The following is a 19876-nucleotide window of genomic DNA, read 5'->3' as shown; positions in this document are numbered from 1 at the left end:
TCTCAATTTCCTGATCCTAATTTTTTTTCCTAAACTTAACTTTGTTCTTTGTTCTGCCAATACCTTAAAAAAGTATTAAGAGACTATCTACCCAGGATGTGACCAGCACCCAGCTTTCTTAGCCCCCCCCCAAGATGACACCCACAAATAAGCAGGAAGCACTCTTGAGAATCTACCGCCCTAATTCCTTTAACCTGTTGTGCCTAACCTCCTGCATTTTTATTTAAAAAAGAGATGGGTATGTAATGGTCTGTCCTGTCCCTTTAAGAGACAAGCCATTCCCATCACCCACCCCCATCTGCTAAGGCAAGCTGATCTTCAGCTTCCAATCTGGGTCCACTGAAGGAGAAAGATACCAGAACATTACAAGTAAGTCATAGACTCATGGCAATACATAGATTAATAGAAATGGGTTCATCTAAGATCTAGCTAGGAATATGCCTAAGCCATTGGCCAAACTGTGTTGTACTTAATATAGTTTCTGTGAAATTATCCGGGTCTGGGTGACCAGGAAACTAAAGCGCAGTCTCTGTCTACAGTCTACAGATGGTCTTTCTGTGTCAGGGTCATCTCAGAAAGAGAAAATGACTTACAGCAGAGAGTAACCAAAGCCTCTACTCTACATCTCTGGCTGCTGAGCTTTTAGAAGCCCTGGTTTGTCAGCACCTGTCTGTGAACCCACAGAATTACTTCCTCTACACTTGTATTATCTGACTCACCTCCAGTCTCTCTAAGTTCCAGGGAGAGCTTTACAATAATGAAACAGTCAGTCATCTGGATGAAATCACTTCCCCAATATACTTGAGATCTGCCATGGTAAAAGGGCAGCTTCAACTGTCCCTCTTATGTCCAGGCTTCCACAGGAAAAGTCTTCACAGAAAGCATGTGGGCTCTGCTGCAGATTCCATTCACTGTGGCTCCTCTGGGGCTTCCTGCTTACACTGCTTAGCTGGAGCTTTTTCTTAGTATCAAGAAGCATTTCTTACTCCACTCCCAGTCCCCAGAAGGGTCATCTCAACTCTGCTTTCCATCATCAGGTGGGCCTAATCTGCACTACCATCCTAGAAGAGAGGTGACAGATCTGCTCCAACTCTGATAATAAATGAAGCTGGGACATGATCCTGAACCCACAGAGATGTAGTAAGAAGGGCCCTGAAATAATCAGACAAACTATATTATTTAAATCACTGCTTAGCCCATTAGCTCTAGCTTCTTATTGGCTAACTTTTACATATTAATTTAACCCATCTCCATTAATCTGTATATTGTCATGTGGCAGCGGCTTACTAGGTAAAGTTCCATTCAGCTCCAGCAGGGCTACATGGCTTCTCCCTGACTCCACCTCCTTTCTCCCAGAATTCTGCTTAGTTTTCCCTGCCTAGTTCTGTCCCCCTATAGCTCTGCTATAGGCCCAAAGCAGTTCCTTCATTAACCAATGATATTCACAGCATACAGAGGGGAATCCCTCCTCACAGAGAGAAGTGGGTACACCGGATCCCTGTATAGATACCTGGTATCTAAAGAGTTAGCATGCCTACCTCATGTACCTGTCCCTACAGACCAATACAGCACATGGTACTGTAAGGACAGGAGTCAAATGCAGGTGCTGGAGAGATGTCTCATAAGAGCATTTACTGCTCTAATAGATTTTCTTAAAAAGAAATTTCTCCTTACATGTGTTTTTCTTGGATTTAATTACATACCTAGTGCCTATGGAAGTCAGAAGAAGGGACCGGATCCCTTTAAACTGGAGTGATATAAAGTAGCAAGATTCCCTGTGGGTGCTGCGAACTGAATCCAGATCCTGTATGAGAGAAGTATGCTGCTATTGTCCACTGGATCATCTCTCCAGCTTCCATGTTGTTTTATATTATCTCTCTCACTTGTGGGGTTTTCCAGCTTGTTTTCAGTCAGCACTTTCAATGTGGCAGCTCACTGACTTTTAGTGTCCAAAGATTTTCTTCTATAAAATCTGTTGGTAGTCTTTATTATGGATCCTTGTATAATAAATGGTAATTTTTCTTTTCTGTTTCCAATATTATTCTTTGGTGATAATTTGATGTATAGACAAAATTCTTGTTAGTTTTGATTTTTGAAACAAAATCTCATAATGTAGCCAAGGCTTAAGATAGATTAAAATGTCAGGGGAGCGCTTGGAAAATGAAATAAGTGGGGCAGAAACAATATAAAAATAAAGAGATAGCCAACTTCACAAAGTCACCTTCTGTCCTCCATGTGAATGTTGAGATATGTATCCACCACCCCCTACCATATACCTATGCAATAATAATTTTTTTTATTTAAAAAACCGCACATTTATTTCGCTTTCTGACTCTGCGCTTGTGCCTTCAACACTTTCACAACAGTTTTCTGCTCCTCAATAAGGAAAGCCCGCTTGATCCTGTCACGGACACACTTGGCATACATGGAGCCACCATAGGCCCGGCTGACATGCTTCTTTGTCTTCAACAATCTCATGAGGACTTTCGGTCTCATAGCACGAACCCCTCAGAGTCGGCCTGGGCACACACCGCACACTGATTTAGGTGCTTTTCCAACCTTCTTGGTGTAAAGGTAAACAATCCTGTTGCCAGGGGTTCGAGACAGCCTAGTTTTGTTGGAGGCTGTGTTGTAGGATGTCAAACGCTGGACCATTCTGAGTGCCTCTAAGCACCGTCCCCAGAAGAGGAAAAAGGCATAATAATTTTTTTAAAGTAGGCAAATTACGTCTGGTTGTGAAAACTCCAGCTAAGGGCTGTGAATTCTAAAGCAATAAAGGTGGAGTACACAGTCTATAATCATCTTATATAGAGATTTCAATTGAGAATGTTAACACTGATGAACCACACTAACCAGATGACCTTAATTTGACTTTTCCCAGTTGTAAACCTAAAACTCAAAGAGATAGTAAGGTTTCTTTTTGACATTCAAAAGTTATGTCTTAACCCCTTGTAACCTGGTATATTAAGAACAGCTTGAACCCTTGTCATCTATGGACTCATCCAATGATCTCATTTAACAAATACAAAAAAGGATAAGTAGGGGTGAAACTTCACTGAACAATTCTCTTAAAAAGCCACCCAAATTAAATAAAAACACTTTACTTAGTGAGATAACCCGGACCCAAAAAGATGAATATGGTATGTACTCACTCTAAGTGGATTCTAGCCATAAATAAAGGACATTGAACCTGTAATTTGTGATCCTAGAGAAGCTAAATAAGGTGAACCCAAAGAAAAACATATATATATATATATATATAGTTATCCTCCTGGATATTGGAAGTAGACAAGATTGCCAGGCAAAAGTTGGGAGCATGGGTGTGGGGGTGGGGGGAAGGGGAGATGGGGAGAGAGAAGGGAGAAAGGGAGGATTGGGCAGAGCTTGGGGGAATGGGATGGTTGGGATGGAGGAAAGGTGGATATGGGAGCAGGGAAGTAGATATCTTAATTATGGGAGCCATTTTAGGGTTGGCAAAAGACTTGACTCTAGAAGGGTTCCCAGGTGCCCAAGGAGATGTCCCCAGCTTGTTCCTTGGGCAGCAGAGAGGGTGCCTGAACTGGCCTTATCCCATAGCCACACTGATGAATATCTTGCATATCACCATAGAACCTTCATCAGATGATGGATGGAGATAGAGACAGAGACCCACATTGGAGCACTGGACTGAGCTCCCAAGGTCCAAATGAGGAGCAGAAGGAGGGAGAACATGAGCAAGAAAGTCAGGAATGCGAGGGGTGCATCCACCCACTGAGACAGTGGGACTGATCTAATGGGAGCTCACCAAGACCAGCTGGACTGGTACTGATGGAGCATGTGATCAAACCAGACTCTCTGAATGTGGCTGACAATGAGGGCTGACTGAGAAGCCAAGGACAATGACACTGGGTTTTGATTCTACTGCATGGACTGGCTTTGTAGGAGCCTAGTCTGTTTGGATGCTCACTTTCCTAGACCTGGATGGAATGGGGAGGACCTTAGACTTCCCACAGGGCAGGGAACCCTGACTGCTCTTAGGACTGGAGAGGGAGAGGGAGGAGGAGTGGGGTAAGTGAGAGGAAAATGGGAGGAGGTGGAAATTTTTAATAAAGAAAAAAAAGCCACCCAAATCATAAACATGGCTATTATTAAGACACTTGACTTACTTTATACCTAGTTGTCCTGAGAATCTTTTGTGGCGTGGTCCAGAATCCCAGCATCAATGACAAAAATTCACTGAAAGAACTGGGGCTGAGACAGGCAGCAGCACACAACCTATCTTCTCTTCCAACTCCTGCTGCCACTGACAGGATAGCCTGGACCTCCCAATACTCCTGCTTCGGCCTCTCAAGTGGTAACACTGCATGTCTGTCACCCTTGGGTAGCATTTTAAATTACTGCCAGATATTGCCTCATTGTCCCGAGAAACTGTTGTACCAACTTCTATTCTCACCAGCCTTGTGAGAATGTCTTAACCCTTACCAACAGTAAAAATGATCACTCTCCCCCACACCTCTGTCATTCAGTACCAAGGACTGAGCCCAGAACTTGCCATATGCTAGGCAAGTGATCTAATATCCAAATACATCTCATTCAAAGACTATGTGGCTCTCCTTTGTAACAGAGTTAGTAAAAGGAGATAATCTACAAAGTTCTAAAGGCTTGAAAATAACCGCAGATCAAAGATTTCGAAATCAGCTTTTGTTTGTGAATTATTCACCCACACCACTATTTAAGGACTTTGAAAACATTAGATGTGTTATGTTCATAGGAGGATACTGTTATTTTAGATTTCCTTAATATCTGCATTCTTTATCATGTATATGACTGTCCAGTTGCATGGAGGGACCAGAGCTTCCATCATAGAAAAATATGTCCACTATATAGAATAATCTCACTAGTAATTCTAGCAAATAAGTAACTTTTCTAAATTTATTGAGATTTTAATAGGTTCTACCATCTCACTTCCAACTTTAGTTATGAAGAACTGACCTAAAATACGGCTGGATGGTAGAGAGTTACATACAGTGATAGCCTGGGCAGCATCAGGTGAAATCTACCATGTAGACACTGGAGGCCAGTGCTCAGCACCTGCACAAGTATCCTCCTTGTACCCAAGTACTTACAGATGAGGGGGCTAAAGAGTGGAGCTTCCAGAGAAGGTCTCTGCTGGTAACTGTTTCTTTGAGGGATTCTTGATGGGATGATGAATTTGTGGGTTCTGATCAAGTCTGCATGTGGAAAATATAGGCAATGATGTGATTTCATAGTGGGAGACCTGGCTTGCTCCCTGGAAGAGTCAAATACTAGATCTGTTCATTAACTTGACAGTAAGGACAGGGTCCAGAACAAAGCTCTAATGCCTGCTGGACTTCTCCCACTAGTGATATCATTTCCTGTTCTTTATGCTACTAGGAACTGAGAAGCAGCTCAGTCAGGTGGGAGACCCATCATTATCTCATGCAAGGATTCTTGGCCGACAGTAGAAGTGTGAAAACAGGGTTAAGAAGAAATCTCTTTGGATGAGTGGACAGATATCAGCCTGCTGAGATACTTTAAGAGAATCACCACATAAATAATAATATTTCCTCTGAATCAAGCAAAAATAACAAGTATCTATATAAAAAGTATCCATATTAATCATTAAATTTTTTAAATATTATGGAGTGGTCAGAGTGTCAACTTGATTTTTCCATCAGTCTGGATATTTTAAAGGTTCTTAATATTGTTTTTTGTTAATTAAATGAAAACAGGCTCTTTTACAGACTCTTAGAATTATGTACTGTTTTGAAGGTAATCTGATGGATGATGGATTTTGATGGCCAATTTGAATCTAGCTTTGGGATGGCATCTGATAAACTCACTTCTACATGTGCTGGATATGCCAACACTAGGGTGTTTACAGGTGTGGAATAATTACACAATGTAAAAAAAAAGGAACTGACATTTGGAACGTGTACAAACTGCAAGCCCACTGAACAGAATGGGATTTTAGCAAGATGTAAATGTAACCAATTCCATACTCAACACAGAAGCAATGCTGAGAATAAAATGTCTTAACTACTTTTTTATTGATTCACTTGAGTTCCCCATGTGTTTCATCTCATTGAAAAAAAAACAGTGTTTCTAAAGTTCTTAGATTTTCGACTTTAAGTTGCACATTGGCAAATCTATTTTTATGTATACCTTTGATTCTTACATTAAAACAGAAGTCACATGTTTAAAAATAACCACTCCTTAAAACAAAAGCAGTTATCAATGTTGTTTACAATACAAATCCTGAAGACATTTGATTACATTAAGATTTAGTAGTCTAAAAAAGAATGTGGTACATTATACTAAATTCTGGCAACAAAGTGTGTTTACTCACAAGAAAATTCCAATTCTTCCCTGGTTTTATAAAGACCAATCTATTTCTCACATGTTATAACTCTATTCAATTGAATTATGATTTAAAATGCAGAGTGATAACAACTACAAAATATAAATACAAAATGCTAAGAAAAGTTTATCATGTAAAGGAAAATGTCTCATGCATTATAATTTTTTTAATCCAGCATAAAGGCAAATGTGGTTTTTCAAAATGCAGCCCACATTCAATCACAGGAAAAAATTCAGTCAAGCCACCTAATATACAGACTTTACAGATTTATTTAAATTTATGTTCAAAATTCCAGTAACAAAAGTCTACCTAACAATTAGAGTTAACATCAACTAAGATCTGCAAACCACAAACATTTGCAAGCCAAGTTAGAGCATGCAATTCTCTCTGAAAGAAAAGAAGTCTGACGTGGAGTTAAAAGGCAGGTAAAAACAACTATGAACTTTCTTTAAATAGCTTATATTTAAAGTAATGTAAGTGTACATTATATTTATAATATAGGGCAATATATGTTTTACCAACTATACACGCAGACTATACTGTGTGGTAAAATGATTCAACTTAAAAAAGAAAAAGAAAAAAGATCCAAAATATCCATTTAAGCTGGAGAAATCACAAATCAAACCTCTCCCTGCAAGTCATGTGAGGCTAACCTGAAAATAAATCATAAAATCTCAGTACTTAAATCCTAAATTAACACTCTAATTTGGGTTTATTGTTAACAATTTACACTATTCTTTTCTTTGGGTTAAAAAAGATTTTTTTTAAGAGCCAGCTTTTGGAATCAGCAATGTAACTTCATGTCCTGCCCTCTGACAGCCAGAAAGGTTGCTTTTTAAAAAAAAATATTGATAGTTCTCAACACCAACACCCTGGAGATAATAAATTTCACAACTCACTGGGTTAAACTGCTCTAATGCAATGGAGCTAGTAAAATACATATATCTGTTCTTAAGAAAATTTACAAAACTAACAATTTTTTTCCAGAATTATAAAAAATAAAAATCTATGAATTGATACTCTAGTATGATCACAGAAAGATAGCAAACTAAAGTCAAGAAGTATGCAGGGAGGGGGCTGTCTGTAACACCCTGCAGTCTCTCTACTTGCTCTGAAAATTCCCATTTAAATACCTTAGAAACCTGTTCTGGTCTTTGCAATTCAGTGACTAGTTTATCACTCACACATTTTTTTTAAGTAAGAAAAACTTGTTTTCTTTTTAGACTATCCTGTAAGAGATTACTTGATGGTGGTTCCTATCAAGTAACAGAGGGCATGAGGGAGAGAGGGTCAACTACTTAGAAGCCTTTGGAAATTTCAGAAAGACGTCTGGCAGTTTTATATTTTATTCCTCTTCCTCCTGCATCTCATTTTCTTTTCCTTTTAAAAATTTCAAGTTGATATTTCACATAAGATTTGATTAAAATAAGAGAGGCTTTCCAACATTTCCCAACCTAGAAAACAACAAAAGTCAGATGAACTCAGTGCCAGCAATAGAATCACGACATAAATTCAAGCTGAGTAGTGGTATGTCACACCCAAAGATGCCCTCACACCTTTCCAAACATGCCCCTTGCTTCACATAGGATCCAATACAATTCAGTTCCAGCCTCAATGTATAAGTTTGCCTGCATGAGGAGCAGATATCATGCAGGTCCCAGTGAGTTCAAATTACAGCAAAACCAACAAGATGCACACCCTACCCCACCCCCGCCACTGAGGAAAATAATTCAATGAAGTTTCTTGTTGGATTGTGCTTAAATAAATCACACCATTGCATGAAAGTTTTAGAGGATAGTCAGGAACCAATGAAGGGAAAAGACACGTGTACCTGGCCAGCGGTTTGTTCTGGGTATCCTGGTCCCACTCTCCCACAAGCTCACTTTTCCCTGTAATACAGCAGGTAGTACTTCAGGGGGTCGGGCAATGGGAGGCGCAATACCCTCTGGCGAAGGAAGTTTACTGGTGGCTCAGGCTTGGCCTCCCGTAAGGTCCTCTCTGCCACTTCCCGCCGATCCTCCTCTGCATCCTCACAGCTGGTGTCATCAGAGGGGTTGGAAATTCGACTGGCAAAGACTTCTTTGTCCAAAAAGACAATGGTCTCCATTCGCCGACGACGAAGTCGCCTTCTTTTAAACATAGGTGTGCTCTTCAGTCCACCTCCTCTGGTGGCTTCCTGGCGCATAGTCCTCTTGATGCTGCCACAGATAGCAAGTCTGGCCAGGTCCTGCAGGCTGCGCACAGCCAGTGGTGCTGTGGACAGGGGTAGAGCCTATGGGCATGGGCAAGGTCAACCCTACACCTAACTTGCTGGAAGAACTTCAAAGAAGGGGAACATTCTAACAAAATAGGAACTAGTGGTCTACTCTGCATGCGTGTTTCTTAGACATATCCACATATACTAATTCTAACAAAATAGGAACTAGTGGTCTACTCTGCACCATGCGTGTTTCTCAAGGACATATCCACATATACTAATTCTTAACTCTGAAAAGGAAAGAAATACTGTCTAGCCATACATCAGTCAACAGCAGAATTTGGAACCTTAGGGTTTGTTCTTGCAGACTAGTTTATAACTCAATTTACTCTGCTCAATGACATGATAACATCTACTCATCAATACAGTAATCTATATTTCGAACATCCTTTTATCTATTTTAATAGTTTCATAGTAATTTATATATTATTTTTCTGCTAAAGTAGACAAATGAAAATCTAAAACCATTTTAAGGAAAAACAAAATTTCCAAATCACACCAAAGGGAAAAAAATGGAAACCAAACACAACTTTAAGCTAACAATAAACACATAGCAGTAATAAGGGTTTTTCTCAAAGTAAAAGGAATTAGAGACCAAGGGTTTAAATACATTAAACAGAAAATCTAAAACCCTTTTTCCCTCCAGTGCACATAACCTTCTCCAAACAAGATGCCACCCTACAGAGAGGACTCTCGTGTTATCTGCAGCATTTGCTACCTAAATCATAAACCCTGCCTAAAGACCACCAGTATCCTCTGCCCTGCAGAAATGCAAGTCTGTAGACCAGGTTCTAACAGCAAACAATACCTCCTCCCTCTTTCAGAGGTACCAACCTTTCTCTCTTTTCCTCTGTCCCTGAGAACATGGGGCTGTGCTCTCTCTTTGGGATGGTTCTGCAGTATCTTTCCCGCATCCCCCAATGTAGTTCAACAAATGACCTGTGGTATATCCTGCTCTCACTAACTCAATTCAAGAAAGACTAGTTCTAGAACCTCTGCAATTCAGCTGTTTCCCCGAGATGCTAAAAACAGTCCCTCACTGGCTACTGGGCTCCCAAGCACCAACTCTGGCCTACTGAGCTTTCTCTAAGGACTACCAGGAATAGCTTGTTCAGTTCATATCCCTTCTCTATGACTTCTCTTCCTTGGGCCTTATGATACCTCCAAAGGCTCCAGTATCCACTCCGCTTCTCTCTCAGTATGATCCTTGGTTTTATATCTATTCTATGACTTTAAGTAATACAGACCATTTCCCTAAGCTGAAATTTCGTCCCAGTCAAGACAATCCTACCCCACACTTAGCATAGACAATAATATCAATACCTTGGGCTCTCCTGTTGCTCCTCAGAAAGGTCATGTATCCCTGAACCCTTCCTGCTGAGGCTAGTGTAGTCTCAATCTTTGTCTCTTGCCTGATGGGGAAAACCCCAACTTCCTGCCTGATGTCTGCCTCCAACCTGAATACAGGCCACTTAGGAGGATGCTCCAGGCAGTGCATGTCCAAGTTGTTCAGCATCATTGTGGGCTGGCTTTGCTATACGGTTTCTCTTACTTCCTTGGTCTCATAAAAATCAGTGATCTAGGAAAATCTGGGAAGACAGAAACTGCAAATACCCTACCCAGCTTTGGTTAATGCTAACCAAATCACATGAATGTTTATCACTAAACATTCACAGTGAGCATTTGAGAAGGCAACACATATCCAGGCTTGACAAGTCCTCATACAGAAACACTCATTTCTAACCAGATCTTCAAAGTCTTCCAAATGCTCTCATGAGTCCTTGTCTTCCACCAAATCCAGCCACTATGCCAGAAGATCATAGGCCACATTTGTTGAAAGAATAAAATTTCAGAGCACCAGTCTGACAAATTCACCCTCCAAATGATGGCATTGCAGCATCTTCAATAACATCTGAGGCTCTCCACAGCCATACAATGAACTAAAACCCAAACTACACATAAGTCAAGTTTTTCCAACACATCCCACGACAACACCACAGAGTGTATGTCTCTATTGCCTTGGTTTTCCTGGTTCTCATTTTACTCCTCCTCTCTTAAGGGAATTCCTTCTCACCCTCAAAATCAAGCACAACATAACAACATCTTGTACATGCCTTCCCTAGTCTTTATAAACTCCTTGGTATGTTTCACTGTTAATTGTAAACTGAATTTCATATGACACACAAAGTAGGACAATTTGTTAAATGACTATTACAAATTGAAATGTTTTGTAAAAAATTCACCAAAATGTATTTGTTTTCAATCTATAATAATTCACATTTCTATTATATTTTTTCTCCCTCTCTTTCTTGCATACACACACACACACACACACACACACACACACATTTTCTAAATGTTTTAAGTGATCAGAAAGCATGATGAATAGTCTTCACTTGGAAATCCTAAATCTTCAAAACTTTGAAATCCTATTTCTGTGAGAACTGTTTAAAATATAAAACAGTTGAATATAAAACAGAATGAATATCACCCTATTTAAGCTCCATGCTGAGTCTACATCTTATAAATAAAAACACAAAGGTTTAGAGCATATGAGGCTACCCCAAATTTCCTAGTCACACAGTAGAACAGGCTCCTCATCCATATTGCTTACAGCAGCATGAGACAGGTACTGTGAGAAAGAGAAAACTGTGTGCGGGTGCCACTACACATTCCCAGCAGGCAAAGCAAACTGCCTGAGCTTCCCACATGGCAAAATTAGCTCTTCTGTGAATCTGCTACTTTCAAATGCATGATCAGTAACAACATTGTATAGATTTAAAAGAAGACTAAAATCATCTAAGATGGGTTAAATAGAGAGACTTTTTAAATGCCTAAAGTATCTTGTATAATTTGTGGGCTGAAATAAGGGAGGGTAACACTCTTTAATATCAAAGGGATTTTTTTTGTACTTTTTTTCTATTCTGATTTTAACCAGACATAAAAGACAGGTAGATGCTTATACTCACGTAGCTGAACAAGTCTGGGTTGTCCTGACTCCGAACGGCAGGGTTGGACCAGAGGGGCGAAGGAAACAGCCAGAATCTTTTTTGTTTCCCAAGCAGAGGGGCCTGTGCGTGTTATCTTGGTCAACTATCTCAAAGACAAAACAAGAATATCCAAAGGATTTGGCTACTAGACAACTTACATTTAAGTATAATCGTTTCAATATATGAAATCTAAATATGAAATAGCCTGTCTATATAACACCTAATGTGATGTGAATTACAACTAACAGCAATATATTATTATGCAATGCTTAGCATGAACATACTCAAACTCCTTAACCTACCTTCTGTTTACAAGAAATACAAATGATAAGCAAGTTAAAGGGCTAGAAGAGAATGAGATAAGGAAGAAAAATTCTTACCAAACAATTTTCTAGGGTTCTTCAAAAGAGTGATTGGGGATAAGTTGGGAAGGGTCTGTCCTCAGTAAAAATAATCAAAGATGCACAATAGCCACAATATTTCAACCATAAAAAACCCTGAATTCTGTGCTGATATGGGATGTCCTTATGTGTATGTGTTGCTTTTACTGGATAATGAATAAAGCTGTTTTGACCAATGGCTTAGCAGAGTAAAGCCAGGCAGGATATCCAAACAGAGATATAGAAAGACAGTAGGCAGAGTCAAGGAGACATCATATAGGAGACAGACGCAAGAACCTTACGGGTAGGCTACAGCCTTGTGGTAATATATAGATGAATAGGAATGGGTTAATTTAAGATGTAAGAGCTAGCTAGGAATACACCTAAGCTACTGGCCAAAGAGTGTAATAATTAATATAGTTTCTGTGTGATTATAAAGGTACAAACTCTGCTTTCAGTGTGCTGCTTTCAGGAATATAGCTACAATGGTATCTGAGGCACAAAACATCTAAGGTGCAAGCCATCTGCACCTGTAACAGGAAGGGAGCAGGAGAGGCCAGACACTACCACCATGTTGATGTGACTTTATTCAACATAAATGTGTCATTTTGGATATCTAAGCAATTGTCCTTACTCTCACTAACTGCACTTCAGAGGTGCAGTGGAATATGTTATCGGATACACAGCAATGTAGATCATTAAAACACTTTATATTATACAATTAGTACCTAAGAATCCAATTTAACAACAAAGTCACATTTGTTTAACATGACTAGGACAGTCTGTAAGTAGCCAAGTAAGTCATAGAACTTATACGTTTATATGCTTATCTTTTCTAAAAACATCTAACTCAGAAAATCATCCACAATTAAGACTCTTTAAAAGGATTAAGCAGCACAATATATAGAAAAAATATCTAAAGATTAATCATATTCAGGGATAACAGCAGAAACATTCTTTCAGAAAATTTTGAAGATTAAAAAAACGTGTATGTGTGTGTGCAAAGGTTTGTGCATGAGTGCCACTGCTCTCAGAGTCCAGTACAGAACATCAGAATCCCTAAAGCTGGAGTTACAGATCTTCATGAGCTCAGTTCCTTTGTAAGAACAGTATGTTCTGGGAGGGGGGAGGAGTGGGAGGCTGGGAGGAGGCGGAAATTTTTTTTTCTCAATAAAAAAAAGAGAATAAAAAAACAATATATATTGTATATATGTTTTGCTTACAATATATTGTAAATATATACATATTATTTACAATAAAAAAATCAAATAAAAAAAGAACAGTATGTTCTTAACCGTTGGGCCATCTCTTCATCACCTAGAATCTTTTTTTGTTTTGTTTGTTTGTTTAAGAAGAGGGTTTTTGTTTTTGTTTTTGTTTTTTTGTATTGCCCCGGCTATCCTGGAACTCGCTCTGTAGACCAGGCTGGCCTCCAACTCAGAGTTCCACCTGATAAAAGGCATGCACCACCACCATCCAACTACCCAGAAACTTTCTTTTTAAAGGATAGTTTCTAGCTAGAATGAACATCAAACATTTAAGCATAGTACATAAATGACATGTAAGACCTTAAATAAAACTATAAGCCTGTATTTCATAATCTAGATGAACAGATGGAGATAGTATGAGGATGCCCATCCTTTTCAAATTAACTAGAGCTAAAATGATCTCAATCAAAATTAGTGATACTAAAAGACAAACAAAGCCTTATTAGTCACCTCCCTTTGATAAAAAAAGGGCAAATTACTTAGAAAATTAATAAGCAAACATTAAGAACCAAAATTTATCCTATATGTCTTACATAATGTATACTTCAGGGGGACCAAATCAGTAATAAGCAGTTTTCTCTTTATCAAAGTTAACCAGCACCTAAATACAGAAAAAAATGAAAGAATTTAAATGTATTATTCTATAGTTCTCAATGAAACAATGGATCAGGCTACTATCATTTTACAAGTATGAGTAAACAGAGAAGCTGCTTGTACCTACATACTTAAGTAGAACTTATCCTCGAGATCCAAGGTTTTTAACATACAAGCAATTATATACTAAAAATATTCAGAAATAATTGTCTACTTCTGAACATGTACAGACTTTCTGCTTGTCATTATTCCGGCAACACAATAACTATTTATATAGTACTGATTGGTGTGGGAGAATTATCTGTATTCTGTCAATCATGTTATAAGTAAACGTTGATTGGCCAGGCAGGAAATACAGGCGGGAAAACCAGACAGGAAGAAGAAATGATGTAATGAGAACAGAAGAATTCTGGGAAGGAGGAAATTGATTCCTTCCACTCCTGCCTAGACCACCGAAGCAGCAGGATGTAATCTGCCCCACTGTAAAAAGGTATTGAGCCACATGGCTAACATAGATCAGAAAAATGGGTTAATCAAGATGTGAGAGTAAGCCAGTAAGAGGTTAGAGCTAATGGGCCAATCAGCTTATAATTTATGGAGACCTATGTGTGATTTTCTTTGGGGCTAAACAGTTGTGGGGTACTGGGCAAGACAAAAACCCCAACAAACAAGCAGACTGGCCCTCCATGTTACAACTGATACTCTATCAGACATTACAAGTAATCTAGAGGAATTCTGAAGCACACAGGAGGATGTGTGTAGTCCATATGCCACTATCACATGACATGATTTTATAAAAGGATCTGAGGCATCTCCATATTTTGTCATCATGAGTGGAAGAAAGTGATCTCAGAAAGAATCCTTTGTATACTGAGAGCAAATGTCTATTTTTAATACATGGATTATATTCTTTTGTTCTCCTCCATCAAAATATGACAAAGGTAAACTCTACCAAGCCTCTAGATATAATTACCAATAGGTAGAAAATACAAAGGACAGAAGAACATGCATCTATGGACTGAAAAGTCCAGAGTGTAGGAAAACACTACGAGACCAATAACCTACTCTCCTGAATAAATCAGTTGTAAAGAAAATATGAATAAGAAAACCAATAGATTAAAAAATAAGAAGGAAAACTGAGCTAGGAAAATAGCTCAGTTGGTAAAGTGTTTGGCATGCAAACAGGAGAACCAGAGTTCCAACCCTCAGCACTCAATTAAACATTAAGGCAGATGGTGTGATTCACCTGTAATCCCAACAGCCGGAAGGTGGAGACAAGGAATCCACAGAGCAAGCTGGCTAGCTAGATTAGGCAAACTGGTAAACTCTGGTTTCAAGTGAGAAATCCTGCCTCCATACATAAGGTGGAAAGCAATCAAAGAAAATACCAGATGTCAATTCTCTGGCCTCCACATGCACATGACATACATACCTGCACACTGGAAGATATACGTGGCCACACACTTGTGAATACCCATACATAAACACACACACCTAAGACATGCATCAACCAAATGCAACTTTTAAAAACCAAAATGATATAGATTCAAAATTAGATGACTTAAAATTACATTTATGACCTCTTTTAAGTAAAGCATTGTAAGTTACAAGACAATCTATACAAGAAAATTTTGGAAAAGGAAAAAATGTGTAAAATACTTTCCATCAAGTATTGAGCAAGTAGACCATTATAAGACAACAAAAACAACAAAGGGAGCTAGGATGAAGATGAAGAGAAGGAAGAAGAGGAGGGAAGGAAGAAAATTAGTGGTGAGAAGGAAAAAAGAACAAAAAGAACAAATCTAAGAGAAAAAGGAGGTAAGGGAAGGTTCAGACATAGCACCTAGGGTTTGGAAGACCTAGGCATATCCATCCTGCCCTCGGTTAATAAAACGGCAGAAGCTATTGCAAAAGTAGTACAGATAAACTGACTGTGAAGGAGAGTATACACAACATCAGCTGTGTAGAGAACCTGACCTTCTCTTCCAAGGGCATGACAAGGATCCCTCCAACTTTAAGAAGATTCTTCATGGGGGCTGGAGAGATGGTTCAGAGGTTAAGAGCATTGCCTGCTCTTCCAAAGGTCCTGAGTTCAATTCCCAGCAACCACATGGTGGCTCACAACCATCTGTAACGAGGTCTAGTGCCCTCTTCTGGCCTGCAAGCATACACACAGACAGAATATTGTATACATAATAAATAAATAAATATTTTTTAAAAAAAGAAGATTCTTCATGTACTCTTCGTGTTCTTTCTGCACACCTGCTCCACAACACACACGATCATACTGACAACAATCTGGAGCAATCTCTAGGCAATTGCCAGTTACAAACAAAGGTTCACAGAAGTCAAATCTGCGAAGAAAGAAGTTTTCTGTAACTATATGTGTCATTGCAACAAGTGCATAAAACAAACTTGTGCTTACCATAGGTTATGTTTTAATTACAAAATCACAGACAAGGAAACACTTTCTGGATCCAGGAGCTAGAAGCTGTATTACTATATAAATAGATCCTTAGAAATTACAAACAAAATAAAATGAAAGTGAATGTTCCAACATGATCTAAATATAAAGCAACAGCAGCCATCAGTTTTCACTGTTTTTACAATGTGCAACACCACATTCAGTTGCATGACAAGCAGATTTTGATTATTTCAGTGTGTGTGTGTGCATGCATGTACCGCATGCATGCATGAAAACTTCAGAGGACAACTTGTAGAAGTCAGTTCTCCTTTCACCAGGTGGTTCCCAGAGATCAAATTCAAATCATCACTCTGGGCAGCAAGTTCCTTTACCTACCCTGAGCCATTCTGCCAATCCCAACAGGAAGTTTTAAAGAGCACTTTCTCTTTTTGGACAGGCACTCTCTACTGTCTAGCCTAGAAACTGACATGTAGACCAACTTGCTCAAACTCACAAAGATCTGCTTGCCTCTGTCCACAACTACCAGCAAAAAAAAAAGCACTTTTTATTCTCTGAAACTCCCATTCTTTAAGAAGTTTAGTGCATGTTTTAAACACCAAGAGCTACTTACATAAACTGTTCAAAGACAAACGTAACTATTCTATTGTAGAAACCATTAGGTGATAAAAGTTTTCTATACTGGAATATGAAAACTGAATAAAGTTTTTGTTCTCTTCTCTTACTATACTGATGAAAAGTTAATGTAAGTGTCATAAGTTATAAAACACAAATCTGGCTGGAAAATGGTGGCCCACACCTTTAATTCCAGCACTTGGGAGGCAGAGGCAGGAGGATCTCTGTAAATCCGAAGCCAGCCTGGTCTGATTTCCAGTGTAGTCAGAGCTGTAAAACAGAAAAACCATGTCTCAAAAAATAAGAAAACAAACAAACAAAAAGCTGCCCAGGTGTGGTGGTGCATGCCTTTAATCCCAGAACTCAAGAGACAGAGGCAGGTGGGTTTATATAAATTTAAGGCCAGCCTGGTCTACATAGTGAGTTCCAAGATAGCCAGGGCTATGTGAGGGTAGTTTTTCTCAAAAAACAAAGAAATAAAATAAAATAAAAACCATAAAGCCCTTAAGACTAGAGAATATTAAAATAGTACAGTAACTAGGGTAGATACACATATAACCTGGGATCATCTCATCATACTTTGTTTATTGATCAATGCATATTAAACAGGCTTTTTCTATCTATCATTAATGCCCTTAGTTGAACCAATGGGTTGCATCTGACCATACTTGTCAAAACTATCACTTGTTCTGATGAAGACATCCAGTTTCTGCTTGGCATACTCAATCACATCTGAATGAAGCTCCACCCCATGGTTCACACCAAAAGGACCTGAAAATATTGAGAATAACAAAGCTCTTAGAATAGGAAAAGAACCCTTGTTCATTTGTTTTTCTGTACTTTACTAATTACAACACAGATAATTATGTAATGTATAATTACAGAAATTCACGAGGTTTTAAGGTCTCAGCACATTTGTGGCTCTAAATCACTCAGGGAGTCTTTCTATTCATTAACACAGTATTTGTTTTGATGCCTGGACTTTTCAAACATCAAAAGAACAATTTTTTAAAAATTGCAAATTGAAAAAAAAAAGCAAGAGAAAAAGAAATTTTTCTGAAAAATTTAAGAAAAAATCTATATTTACAAATAAAACTTATATTAGGCTTTCTCTATATCTCACAGCACTTTCATTATCACTACTGGCGGTATCAAGTGGCAGTGTCTCCAGACTTGCTCTCTTCACAGGCATTAAGGCTCACTCTGTGTGTGTGTGTGCGTGTGTGTGTGTGTGCGCGCGCACACACATACGAGTATCCATAGCACAGAGATCAACATTAGGTATCTCCACTCCCAAAGTTACTGTTTGAGACAGATTCCCACTCAGCTTAACTGGCTGGCCAAGAAGCCCCTAGAGCCTATCTCTGTTTTGCAGCACTGAGATTACAGGCACACACTGTTGCACTTGGCTTTTTATGTGTTCTGGGGATTTAAACTCAAGTGTTCATGGTTGTACAGCATCTCCTAAGTTCCCAGGATCTTTTCATTAGCATTTCTAATCTAGGTGGCTTTATTATCTATTCCTCCCAACAAAAGCCACTACCTTAGTCAAGGTAAAACTTTTCAGGTAAAATCAAGCAAGTCAGAGGAATGATAAATAATCTGGGCCTGTGTACTTTTCTTAAAGCATGGAAACCATGTCTCAATCAAAGACAAATTAAGATTAAAAATCATTTCAATTGAGAAGAAAAACAAGCAACATCTAAAATCTTTGCCCCAATATACATTTTACACAAGGCAGGAATTCAATAGCTCTTTGGTTGGTAATCCTGATAATAATATCAGAAATGGCCATATTCTTACATACATTCTACAACTTGTAGAGAATACAGCCTAAATGACTCCAAACATGATAACCTAAGAAATCTCTTCCATCTCTGAAAATGCCTTAAAAATACATAAACTTATTACTCCTTTAGTAGCAAACAACAAAACAGAAACAGCTACAATGAACTTCAACTACCAAAGGATTTTAATGACAGTGGAAAAAAGAGCAAAAGAATGATTAAATTAAATTAAGAAATCACATAAAGTCAAGATTTATACACTTTTGCTGTTTTCCATCATTCATAGCAGAATGCAGCAGCACAGGTAAGAGGAGACAAAGAAATGGAAACCCCCCACTTACAACTCATCCGTCTTCCACCACCTGTAGCTAAGCTTCAGGCAACTGATAGGAGGTTCATGGTCTTCACCAGGGGATGCAACCAACCCACTACATTTTCTATCTCAAACGATAGACATTGTGCTAACGCAGAGAGGACTCAAGCTCCGTATCCACACTCACCTAGAATGAGGCCCACCATGGAGCTGAGGTAGCCAGTACCACTGCCCAAATTGAGAAATGAGAGCCCAGGCTGCAGATCCAGAGCCTCCATCACCTCTGAGTAGATGCAAGGGGCTGAGAGATGAATGTTTCCATGCTTCCATGCCAAGTCTTTGTACGCATTTTCTTTAAATTCTTCAAGGTAATAATCTGCTCGATCGATAGCTCTGAAAGCCTGCTCTACTGAGTCCGTCCGGATGTACTGGGCTTCCTTCAGATTGTCAATGAGCTCATCGTTGTCCTCACCAGCACTCACAGCACCGCCCATGTTCAAGATTACAATCAAGCAAGACTACAATTAAAACATTAATAACTATTTACATTAAAGTCAAGAGCAAAACAATAAAACCTCTAAACACATGTTATTTTCACGAATATAATAATAAATAAGAATGTAATAAAGACAGAAGTATCTTTTGTCAATAACTGCTTCACCCTCCAAGGATGCTGGTATTGGGATCAGGGATTACAGGGCCAAAGGAATGGTTCAGTGGGTAAAGTACTTGACACAGAGCCAATAACATTAGTGCATTCCCCAGAACCTACATAAAGATGAGAGGAAAGAATCCAACACCACTGGGTTGTCCTCTGATCTCCTCATCCACACAATGGCATGTGTGAGCCCACACACACCATAATTTTTTTAATTAGGAAAAAAAATCC

General features: G+C 38.9%; 1 protein-coding gene and 1 pseudogene across 3 annotated transcripts; both read right to left on the bottom strand.

Moving 5' to 3' along the window:
* Positions 1-2316: 2316 nt before the first annotated feature.
* LOC121443602 lies at positions 2317-2655 on the bottom strand (annotated as a pseudogene).
* Positions 2656-8075: 5420 nt separating this feature from the next.
* Positions 8076-19481, bottom strand: LOC121443562 (protein-L-isoaspartate O-methyltransferase domain-containing protein 2-like). Of its 3 annotated transcripts, none has more exons than XM_041645353.1 (6): positions 19175-19481; positions 17556-17658; positions 16088-16204; positions 15828-15882; positions 11588-11711; positions 8076-8614 (listed from the first exon to the last, which is right to left on the bottom strand). In XM_041645353.1, exons 1-6 carry the CDS (start codon positions 19479-19481, stop codon positions 8241-8243), a joined length of 1080 nt encoding a protein of 359 aa, XP_041501287.1. In that variant the 3' UTR covers positions 8076-8240. The 3 variants fall into 3 exon arrangements, with proteins under 3 accessions (XP_041501287.1, XP_041501288.1, XP_041501290.1); XM_041645354.1 differs by having other exon boundaries at positions 11588-11632; positions 15830-15882; XM_041645356.1 differs by having other exon boundaries at positions 8354-8614; positions 11588-11715.
* Between the last annotated feature and the right edge of the window lie 395 nt (positions 19482-19876).

This window comes from Microtus oregoni, unplaced genomic scaffold (assembly GCF_018167655.1).
Source record: "Microtus oregoni isolate MIOR12 unplaced genomic scaffold, Mior012 000109F_ref0000275, whole genome shotgun sequence".
NCBI lineage: Eukaryota > Metazoa > Chordata > Mammalia > Rodentia > Cricetidae > Microtus > Microtus oregoni.
Note: the sequence above shows the minus strand (reverse complement) of the source record. Positions and strands in the feature narration are given on the sequence as shown.